At 37.7% G+C, this 10,985-nt stretch overlaps 1 protein-coding gene across 1 annotated transcript; it reads right to left on the minus strand.

Annotated features, from left to right (window-relative positions):
- Positions 1-1,020: 1,020 nt before the first annotated feature.
- Positions 1,021-10,785, minus strand: COCH (cochlin). The gene is made up of 6 exons (XM_032848915.1): positions 10,743-10,785; positions 10,489-10,636; positions 6,391-6,494; positions 5,261-5,487; positions 4,560-5,076; positions 1,021-2,022 (listed from the first exon to the last, which is right to left on the minus strand). Exons 2-6 carry the CDS (start codon positions 10,536-10,538, stop codon positions 1,847-1,849), a joined length of 1,074 nt encoding a protein of 357 aa, XP_032704806.1. The 5' UTR covers positions 10,539-10,636; positions 10,743-10,785; the 3' UTR covers positions 1,021-1,846.
- Positions 10,786-10,985: the final 200 nt, after the last annotated feature.

The raw sequence follows: 10,985 nt of genomic DNA on the forward strand, positions 1-10,985 counted from the left end.
CCTGAGCTGAAGGCAGGCTTTAACCCACTGAACCACCCAGGCACCCTTAGTTAATGCTTTATCTTGTTTACTGACACGAAGTAATTGATAGTAACTTGATAGAGTGGTCATTTCTGCTCTTAGTGTTAAATCATCAGAGTGTTAGTTTCCCTGGTTATATCAGATGCCTCAGAACTTTGTCCTTTATAAAATTACCTTCTCTAAAAATGCTTGTAATGTTTGGAAGCTGGATTTTCATTTAATTTTTCAAGGAGTGGTACTCTCAGCTAAGTATTTGTTTTCTGTTTATGGAGGGAAAAGGTTAAACCCATTTTTGCTTAATTAAATAAAAATTCTTGTTAAATGAGTCAATCATCTTTGAGGCATTTTGTTAAGGGGCAGGCGCAGTTTGTCTTCCCATACCCCATTTTGCCAAATTTTTAAGTAGTGTTAAAGGCAATTTCATTTCTGCCTTTCTGAATACATGGTCCTTTCATCCCTTTTATATAACCTGTGAAATTGTTAGACTCCAAAGATTCAGAATTAATACATGTACTCCAGTAAATCAGTTAACACCTTTTTCAGGTCAACATGTTAATTGTTTCAGATAGGATCAGTGTATGTGTGAAGGGAAATAGTGTGCATAGGTTGGATAGGGGAGATGGCAGGTCCTCTCTGTAGAAAAGATAAGGCAGACTGGATGACACCTCTGTCTGAAGGGAGAACTCTTGGTGAGGTAATGATAGTTATATTAAGGTAATTCTGATCACTTTTCAAAAGCCAACTTTATAAGCATATGTAATTAAAAATAATGTTAATTACAAAACACACTTGTTGAACTAAGTAATCAAAAACATCTCATGCTGTTTAACTTGGTAGTGGCTGTGTATAATGCCTAGAATAGGAGACATTCAATAAATAAAAAAATGTAACAGTTTTAAGAAAAAATTCAGAATTGGTCTTTCTGCATAAAATAGTGAATGTAGGATTTTTTACCATGTCCCAGGGATAGGTACTTGGAATAATAAAAGCAGCTTGGAATAATAGTCACTAACAGTTTTATTGCTTAAATAGTCAAACTACAATAGTTTTTCCTGCAGTCCTTTTTTTAATATGTGCTTTCCCTCAATGCCAAATGTTTACAAGTATAAATAGTAAATAAAAATTTACCAACTTAGCTTTTTTTTAAGTACATGGATGACTTTCAGAGTATAAGCCAAATATATCAATACACATATAAAATTAAGGATATAAATAGAAAAATACCAGGCAATCCTCCTATCTTGTTCAGTGTGATATTTCCATTATGTTATTAGGAAAATACACTACATAAGAAACTTCAGACCTAATTCCCTTCCATTTCATTCATAATTACAACTTTTTAGAATGTAAGTAACAAATACAGTTGATTAGTTTTAAGACAACATCTATCGGGGCAAAATAACATTTGAACTTGAGTTAACTCTAAGTTTCGTTTTCCTTATATATTTAATGCAAAATGATTAGAGAAGGAATGTTGCTTTTGTTCTGAGTATCACTCTTTTATTGAGCTATGGAATTTGCATTTCTATATATTTAATATGCCTTTTGGGATTCTTAAGATTTGGATGCACAATATCTCCTTTTTCCTGAGTTTCTAACGGTCATGATTATGAAGCCTAGGCAGAGTGTTTAACAATTCTAAATTGTCATTAAAAGGTCGTAGCTTTAAATGAATGCTTATGTGCTTAAAACAGCTGTTGGCATTTTTAATATAGTAGTTTTGTATCTGATCCTATTATGCTATATAGTATCTTGGTATTATGAGAAAATGACTTCTACATTCTGTCCTCTTACACTTTTTCTTTCAGTTGTCAAAATGTCACCATTATTGCTGGGATTCCAAGAAATCTCTACAAATGCCTCTGATAACATCAGAAACAATTGGTTCTAATCCTGTGAACTCTCTTGTGAAGAAAGCATGTGACTCCTTTGGTTTAGAGGCCATATCTTTCAGGTCATCCAGAGGTGCCCAAGCCACACCAACAGAGAAGATGGTGATACCTACAATGAAAATATTTTTAAGTGAATTAAAGCCATGTTCCAGCTTATATATAAAAGATGTAAATATTTTTTCATGAATTAGTAAATAGTTGTAGCGAAAACTCTCCAGTAATGTCTGAAGAACTAAATCTCCTTCACCAAATGGTTAGGTAGGTTTTAACGTCATTATAATGAGAATGACTAAACCGTTGAATCAAAACAAGAAGCTCTGCCATCAGTATAAATGAGCACATTAACAGATAAATCACATGATCACTGACAAATATTTGGTAAGCTGTTATCTTAAAAAACAAAACACTAAGACACTTAGTGAAATGGAAAACTCCCTGAGATTGGCATGAGAATGGGCTGCTTGCCATCATCACTCCAATTAATAATTTTACTGTAGTCCAAGCCAATGTGACAGCATGAAAGAATGACACAAAATTTGGGATATGTAAATGTTAAGTTTTCTAAGGCTGTCGCATTGCCAGGGATGGCGACCAGCCTCTGTGAATATGAATATTGAAACTTTTCTTGCATTTTGATGTGTATGTTACATTGGCAAACTGACCTGTAGTCAGAAATTTGACCAAAGCACAGATCTGGTGATAAAAACAGCCAAAAGAGCGAGGTCTGGGAACTGGAATAATTTCTTCTAGTTAGGCATTGAGGCATAACCTCTGCATTCCCTTGTACTACTAGAAGGCTTTTACTCTGACCACATTTTGGCTAGGGTGATTACTACATTAGTTTGATTCACCTCAATCCCAAGTGCAGTATTTGTTCACCATCTTTCTTTTGGGTGAAATTCCCTATAATATTTTGAGAGTTTTTGAAAAATCGGCTATTCTATCAAAGACTTATCCCCCTTCTAGTATTCAGTACTAAGAGTTGTGAATACTTAACATACAAATAGATCAGGTTTAGTATATGTAAAAGCTCCTTGAAACTATTTATTACCCCTGGTTAATACTCCTCTGGCAAAAAAAAAAAAGTAAAAAAAAAAAATTCTCCCCTCAAGTTTCCTCACTTGTAGATTAAATTCAAGCTCAAATTGGTTAGCTTGGACCCAATGTATAATTACAGCTTGAAAAAAAAAGTTATGACCTAGCCCTGACGGTCTACCCTGTATTCTGGGTTTTGTTAACTTTGTAACGTTGACTTCACTATCACTAAAGGATAATTTTTATGAAAATGGTTTGGCCAACCACCTGACGTTCAACTAATTACATAGGGAAAATATATTTCAATTAATCCACTTCACTTAATTTAGCCTGAATCCAAGCCTATTAACCATAAGTTATTTCAGTAAGCTACATTTTTAAACATTTATGAGAGAGTGCATGCACGCACGTGCGCAAGTCTGGAGAAGGACAGGGAGAGAAACCCTCAAGCAGACTCCCCATGGAATGCCAAGCTCAATGTGGGGCTTGATCCCACAACTGTGAGATCATGACCCGACACGAAAGCAGGAGTTGCAAGCTCAGTAGACTGAGCCACCCAGGTGCCCCTGTAAGCTACGTTTTTAAGGAGTATGATAGCAAACGTGACTTTTGATCTGGGTTAGATGTATAATGTACATGATGTATAAAATAAGCCAGATATATAAAAATAAACCAATGTATAGGTTAAATTCCATGGATCAGTTCTCTACCCACTAAAAAACAGTATATTCCATCAATATATGAGTACATTAATGTGCTAATATATCAAAGGAAAAAGATTATTAGAAGTTAAATAGGGAAAAGGATGTATGTAAGACTATAGAAAAATGCAAGCCTGCTAATTCCCCTCTCTCAAGTTAGCGTTTTTGTTTTTTAAGTATTATTGGACTGCAATCACTCAGTTTTATCCCAGGAAAGGAGATGCCAGCGTTTTGTTGCCCTATTTGATCTCAGCAACACATTATGCTAATGTTTTCAGGAATGAGGGGCCTTTGCCAAGTAATATTAAGGTTGGGGTTAAGGGAGAAAGAAGGCCTTTTCATACCCTTTTACAACATCAGAGTGTGTTTTTATTATCTCAAGAAGAAAAAGACAGTAAAAAGGAAGTTTAGATGGAATAGAATTAAAGTCTACTGCTGACCTTATCTTAGAAAACTCAGGCCAGACTCAAAACTACTACTAAAAAAAAAAAAAAAAAAGATAAAACATCAAATGGATTCATGGTAAATTATAAACGGTGATTTTGCAGGCATATATTCCAAGTTTGAGCCAAACATAAGCCCCTGTAACGTGTTTCCTTGACATGGTTCTCCTGGGCATTCTCCCAACAATACAGAGCTTAGGAGTATGGACTCAGCCCACTGCCTGGGTTTGAATATTGGCCTCACCACTTGCTAGCTGTGCGGTTTCGAGGAAATTTTTTTCCTTATCCGTAGAATGAGATTCATCTGGCTGGTTTGACAGTTAAATCAGTTAATACTGGGTAAAGCTCTTAGAGCAGTGACTGCCATAATGTAGGTGTTTGTTGAATAAAATAAATGGTTAAGTTTATATTTACAAAATTCACTGAATGCCTCGGGTCCCCACCCAGAAGAAGGAAAAGAACCTTACCTGCATCGTGTGCAGCAGCAGCAGGGCCTCGAACATCATCATAGGACTGGCCATCTGTGACAATTACCAGGAAGTTCTTGTTGGGGCTGTCCCTCACAGGACCAAAGACATTCCTAACAGTGAAGGAGATGGCTTCACCTGTAGCTGTCCCACCACTCATGTAGCGAATGTTTCTGATAACAGCTAGGATATTCTCTTTGGTGCTATAATCAGTGAAACTGAACTCTGTGCGCTGATCATAGGTGAACTGTACAGCAGCTATTTTGGCACCAATGTCTGAGATTTCAAAAGTCTTGGCTATGTTGGAAACAAACTCAAGCATGAGGCGAAAATTACTGTCTCCAACACTGCTGGAGCCATCAATTAGAAAGGCAATGTTCACTGAGTTGTAACAGGTCTTGCTGCACATCATTTGTTCATGAGTGCAGAGCTTCTGTACCAGAGGCTTTACATATTTCGTGGTGCCAAACCAGTTAGGCATGTGGTAAGAAAAGAAGCCATTATTCCGACAGACCGCCTAAATGAGGGAGACATAAAAGGGATCCAAAGTTGTTTCTTAAAAATTATGGAAACATTAAAACAGTTGTAAAAAACATTGTCTTGACCATTCAAAGTTAATTCAGATAAGGGCCAGTCAGCACTGTGGCTCGAGGACCAAAATTAAATCACGACCATAACAGAAGACACCCTCACCTCCGTACCTTGTCAACAAATGCCACATCCTGAACCATGCCCAGTTCTTCAGGTATAGGCTTGGCCACAGAAACTATAAATACATTGACACCGAACTCTCTGGCCACGATGCCGGCTTCCTCAATGTCATCAGAAGGCCAGCCATCGATAAATACCACCACCACTTTGGGGATCCCTTTTCTTACTCCAGTGTCTGCTGTGAAGAATTTCTGGGCAGTATGCTTCAGGGCTTTTCCTAGGTTGGAAAAGAAGCAGACTGGAGCTGCAACACTGCTCAAATGACATTTCTGTTTCCCGGTACCAACTTGATGCCACCAAAGCTCAAGATTTTAACTTACATAGAACTTGTCTATAATCTATAATAGATGGGAAAGTTTAATCATCCACTGGGCTTATTTATTTTGTCTTTACAACCCACGTTACTTCCCCCATCACCTCCCAAAACCTCATGTTTCCTTACTGTACATCAGTCACCAGTCAGAAACAAAACTGACTCCACTCTCGTAATTCTGCTCTCTAGCCCCTTACTGACTAGTACCACTAAAGACTGAGAACAAGAAATGTTCCTTCAAACTGTCTGTAGTGCTACTCCAGTTCTTTCTGCCCCATCTCCACTTGTTAAATCATCTGCTGATCTTTGCTTCTTTTTAACACACTGAACAGTGGCTACCTGTCCTATCCAATATAAGAATAATAAAGCACAAAACTTTTGTGTTTTATTTACTTATTTTTAAAATTTATTTGACAGAGAGAGAGGGAGAGAGAGATCATGAGCAGGCAGTGAGGCAGGCAGAGAGAAAGGGGGAAGCAGGGTCCCCACAGAGCAGAGAGCCCGATGCGGGGCTCGATCCCAGGACCCTGGGATCATGACCCAAGCCGGAGACAGAGGCTTAACCCACTGAGCCACCCAGGTGCCCCCTTTTTTGTGTTTTAAACAAGCAATATTACTTAGTCCTTTGGCATATTTTCCATTACAAATTGAGTATCTTAGATGATCAAGTACAAACCTAGCCAAGATTTCAGTGTCAAGAGGAAAAGTTTCACATCTGCTTCTATAAAACAGCCTAAAACCATTTTACATGTCCAACCACTCATAAACCTCTCTTGTGTTGCATCCCAGGTGCCAAAGTCTACTTACCTGTATTGGAATTACCCCCTCTGAAACCTACTTCCTTTATGGCAAACAAAACATCTTTGGCTGATGTAAAGTTTTTCAAGTAAAATTCTATTTTGGGATGTTCACTAAGTGGAAAAAATGAAAAAAAAATGTTATCTAGGGAAAACTGGGAAGGTAAAACAAGCAATATTATATACCTTAAAAAAGGTCTTTAAATTGGACAATGCCTAAGTCTTGCTCAATCCCATAATATATAGTCAGTTAAGGAACTGCATCCTTACTTGACTTTTAAGGCATCTTGCAGAATTGTAACAAAAACCATTGCTACCTTGAGGGTTTATTTTATTCTGGGTAATAGGCTATATACATGTAACATGTATCAGCTCATTTCATCATAACTCTACAAGGTAGAAACGATTATCCCTATTATATAAATGATGAAACTGAGGCTCAGAACATTTAGGTAACTTGCCCAACAAAACACAGCTGCACTTGAAATTCAGGTTTGTCTGGCACTAGAGTTCATGCCTAATCTATATGGTGACCCTGAAACCAGGCCTGGCTCAGAGCACTGGACTTAATGGAAATCTGCAGAGTTGGGCAGCACAGAGTTGGAAGGTGGCTGGGTGTGAGGTTTGGTCTGTTCCAGTGGGAGAGCCTGGAAGCACTTAACAGAGTGGGTCCATTAAATACTCCAGTTTTTCGTCAGAAGAGGCAATTTCAAGGACACTGGGACCAACATTTTTAAAATGAGAAGGTATAAGAAAAAAATGTGAAGGATTACAATATGGAATTTTTGTTATAATAAATGATATTGACATTACCAATCTTAATGTATATTATAGGATTTGGGATTTTCCATATTTAATAGTAGATGGATTTCAGCTCACTTTTTTTTTTTAAAAGATTTTATTTATTTATTTGACAGACAGAGATCACAAGTAGGCGGAGAGGCCGGCAGAGAGAGAAAGAGGAAGAAACAGGCTCCCTGCCAAGCAGAGAGCCAGATGTGGGACTTGATCCCACGACCCTGAGATCACGACCTGAGCCGAAGGCAGAGGCTTAACCCACTGAGCCACAGGCGCCTCAGCTCACTTTTTTCTCAGTTTTTTTTTTTTTTCATTTTTTCAGCTCACTTTTTTACCACTACTCTGTGTTCATTAGAGACCATGGTGAATAAAAACAGTTAAAAGCACCATTTTTTATGTTTAGTTTTTGGGTAAGTCAGTATTTAAGTATAAAATTTTACGTTCTTAGTATTATCAATCGTCATTAAGTCAAGAGTTTTGAGACATAACAATAGCACTGGTTGTATTTCTGTGTATCTGGTGAAATACTGGGTCACAAAATCAGATACTATGGGTTGATAACATTTTCATTTCATTTTATTTTTTTTTAAAGATTTTGTTTATTTATTTGACAGAGAGAGAGATCACAAGTAGACAGAGAGGCAGGCAGAGAGAGAGGTGGAAGCAGGCTCCCTGCTGAGCAGAGAGCCTGATGCGGGGCTCGATCCCAGGACCCTGAGATCATGACCTGAGCCGAAGGCAGAGGCTTAACCCACTGAGCCACCCACGCGCCCCAATAACATTTTCATTTTAATGGTCACTTTTCAAATATCCAAATTGTGATTTATGAGATTTAGTCTTGTTTTTGCATCCTTAATGATATATTCTACTATTTTGCTTAAATATAAACTCTTGACATGGTTTATTCTGCTGTTCTTCCTAAAGCAGAAAAACTATTAGCCAAGGAGCTTACAGAGAAGCTAATTCTTTGTTTGAGTCTAAAGATAGTGTAGCTTTCATCTTGAAAAAGATTTGGATAGAAATCGCAAAGAAAAAAATTAAGAAGAAAAGTACTGAGGAGAATTTCCCCCCTGCGATGTTAAAGGGTACAATAAAGCTACAATAATCAAAGCATTGTGGAAAAGATGTGGAATTAGCTTATAGATCAAGGAAACTGACTTGCCTAAACTTGTATATAAAATTGATATTTCAAATCAATGGAATAAGAAGCTCATTTGTTTAAAGGCATGGGACAAATGGTTAAATTATGTAGAAAACAAAGTTAAATTCTCATACCAAAAAAAAAAAAAAAACCTATCTAAATTAAGAACCAGTTGTAAAAAAAAAATAACATAAGAATGAAATAGAAATTATTATTCGTAGTACTGGTGCTAACTTCTTACCCACTACTGATAGTGGTTTAAACTGGATCAACTTTCTAGAAAGCAATTTAACTTTGTACCAGAAGCCTTAAAAATGTCAGAACTCTTTGACCCAATTTCACTTTCAGGAATCTAGTCTACTGAAGTAATCAAGGATGGCACAGGATAACATAAGGTTGTTAATGATAATGTAATGTGTAACAGTGAAAATGGTTAAACAAGTAATTATGCAAAGGAACCCTACAAAACTTTTTTTTCCTTTTGAGAGTGAGTGTGTGAGTGGGGGTAGGTGGATGGAGGAGGGGGCAGAGGGAGAGAATCTTAAGCAGACTCCACAGCCAGCACAGAGCCCACACAGGGCTGGATCTCACAATCCTGAGATCATGACCTGAGCCAAAATTGAGTATCAGATGGTTAACCAACTGAGCCACCCAGGCATCCCAAAACATTTTTTGGAGAGTAGTTGTGATCTGGTAAAATGCTTAAAATATTAAGGGATGAAAAAACAGGACATAAGACCTTTTTATAGTTGGAGCTTTTGAAAAAGCAACATGCACATGTAGGAGTGGAGGGGGGTAGGCAAAATGGGTGAAGAGTGGGAGCTGCAGGCTTCCAGTTATGAAGTGAGTACGTCAAGAGAATAAAAGCTACAGCACAAGGAATGTAGTCAGTGGCATTCTAATAGCAGCCTACGGAGACAGATGGTAGCTACACTCACAGTAAGCACAGTGTAACATAAAAGATGTTGTACCACTATGTTGCACACCTGAAACTAATGTTAACACTGTGTGTCAACTATACTTCAGTTACACACACACGCGCGCACGTATAAACAAATGTTCTTAAGATACTGAAAGGTGGGCACCTGGGTGGCTCACTCAGTTAAGCGTTTGCCTTTGAATGACTACCCAACTTTCGTATCAACATGAACGCGAAGAGATTATGCTGAGTGAAATAAGTCAAGCAGAGAGAGTCAATTATCATATGGTTTCACTTACTTGTGGAGAATACCAAGTAACATGGAGGACAAGGGGAGATGGAGAGGAGAAGGGAGTTGGGGGAAATTGGAAGGGGAGGTGAACCGTGAGAGACTGTGGACTCTGAAAAACAACCTGAGGGTTTTGGACGGGTGGGGGGTGGGAGGTTGGGTGAGCCTGGTGGTGGGTATTATGGAGGGCACGTATTGCATGGAGCACTGGATGTGGTGCATAAACAATGAAATCTGTTACACTGAAAAGAAATTAAATAAAAACAAACAAACAAAATTAAAAAAAAAAAAAAGTTTGCCTTTGGCTTTGGTCATGGTTCCTGGGATGGATCTTTGCTCAGTGGGGAATCTGCTTCTCCTTCTCCCTCTGCCATCCCCTCAGCTCACGTTCTCTCTAATAAATAAAATATTTAAAAAAAAATAAAGGATACAAAACATTTTATGGTGATTATCTCTGAGGGGCATATTTGGGAAATTGGTTTTCTTTGTGCTTTATATGTTTTTGAAGCTTTCTCTAGTGACCATATTATAATCCTAAAAGCCATAGATCTTATTTTTAAATGAGCAAAACTAAAAAGATGGAGTTCAGATCTCCAAGGAACTATGGAAAATGTTTAAAAGAATGACAGAGTAGGGAGGAAGAATAAACCTATCACTTCTTCCTCCAGCAAAGAGGAACTGGGAATTGAGCAGAGCATATGTGCAGACGTAATTCGTATGAGAAACAAAACCCTTTAGTTTACCTTCTGGTCCTCAAATAGAATATGATTCTCAATTTTTAATTCCAAAAAGGAAGCACTTAGACCTACCTAGTCTGCTTAGCAGTCCTAAATCCTGTATTTACAGTTTGGAAATCAGATTGTCTACAACTCAATATGTTTACATTGAGCCAAAATGCATGTATCCATTAAAAGGATTCATCTTTTATCATCAAATCTCCACATTTTAACAAGATTGGTACCTGGCTTGAACAAGGCCCACGTGTGGTCCCTCTGTTCCAATTCCCAACATTAGAGCCACTTTGCCAACAAAATTCTTCTGTAGATTAAATCGGCGCTGCCCAATATTAAAACTTCCATCAATCAGAAATGCAATGTCTGCTTTACAGTCTGTGAATACCCAAACAAGTCTTTCTGTTAGCAGTTTCAAGAGGAGGGATGGAGGGAGGAAGGGACAGTGAATGTTACTTTCCCAAACGGTTATCTGGACTCTTACCTTTATTGCCAGTTTTCTTCTCAGGTGTTTTCTTTAGTCGTTTCCCTGAAACAAAGGAAGCACTTGGCATTAGTAAAAAGAAGACATTTTCATATCAAGAAGCCCACATGGGGAAAAGCTCCTAACAAGAAGTGCCAATCTCAAAAATACTTGTTTTTAAAAAATAAATTTCCTTAAAAAATTAATTTTCTCATGGTTTTCTGGACTGGGAAAACAATGCCCCAGCAAAGAAACAAGTCAGAA

The sequence above is a fragment of the Lontra canadensis genome, unplaced genomic scaffold (genome assembly GCF_010015895.1).
Source record: "Lontra canadensis isolate GAN:19392208 unplaced genomic scaffold, GSC_riverotter_1.0 scaffold214, whole genome shotgun sequence".
Taxonomy (NCBI): Eukaryota; Metazoa; Chordata; class Mammalia; order Carnivora; family Mustelidae; genus Lontra; species Lontra canadensis.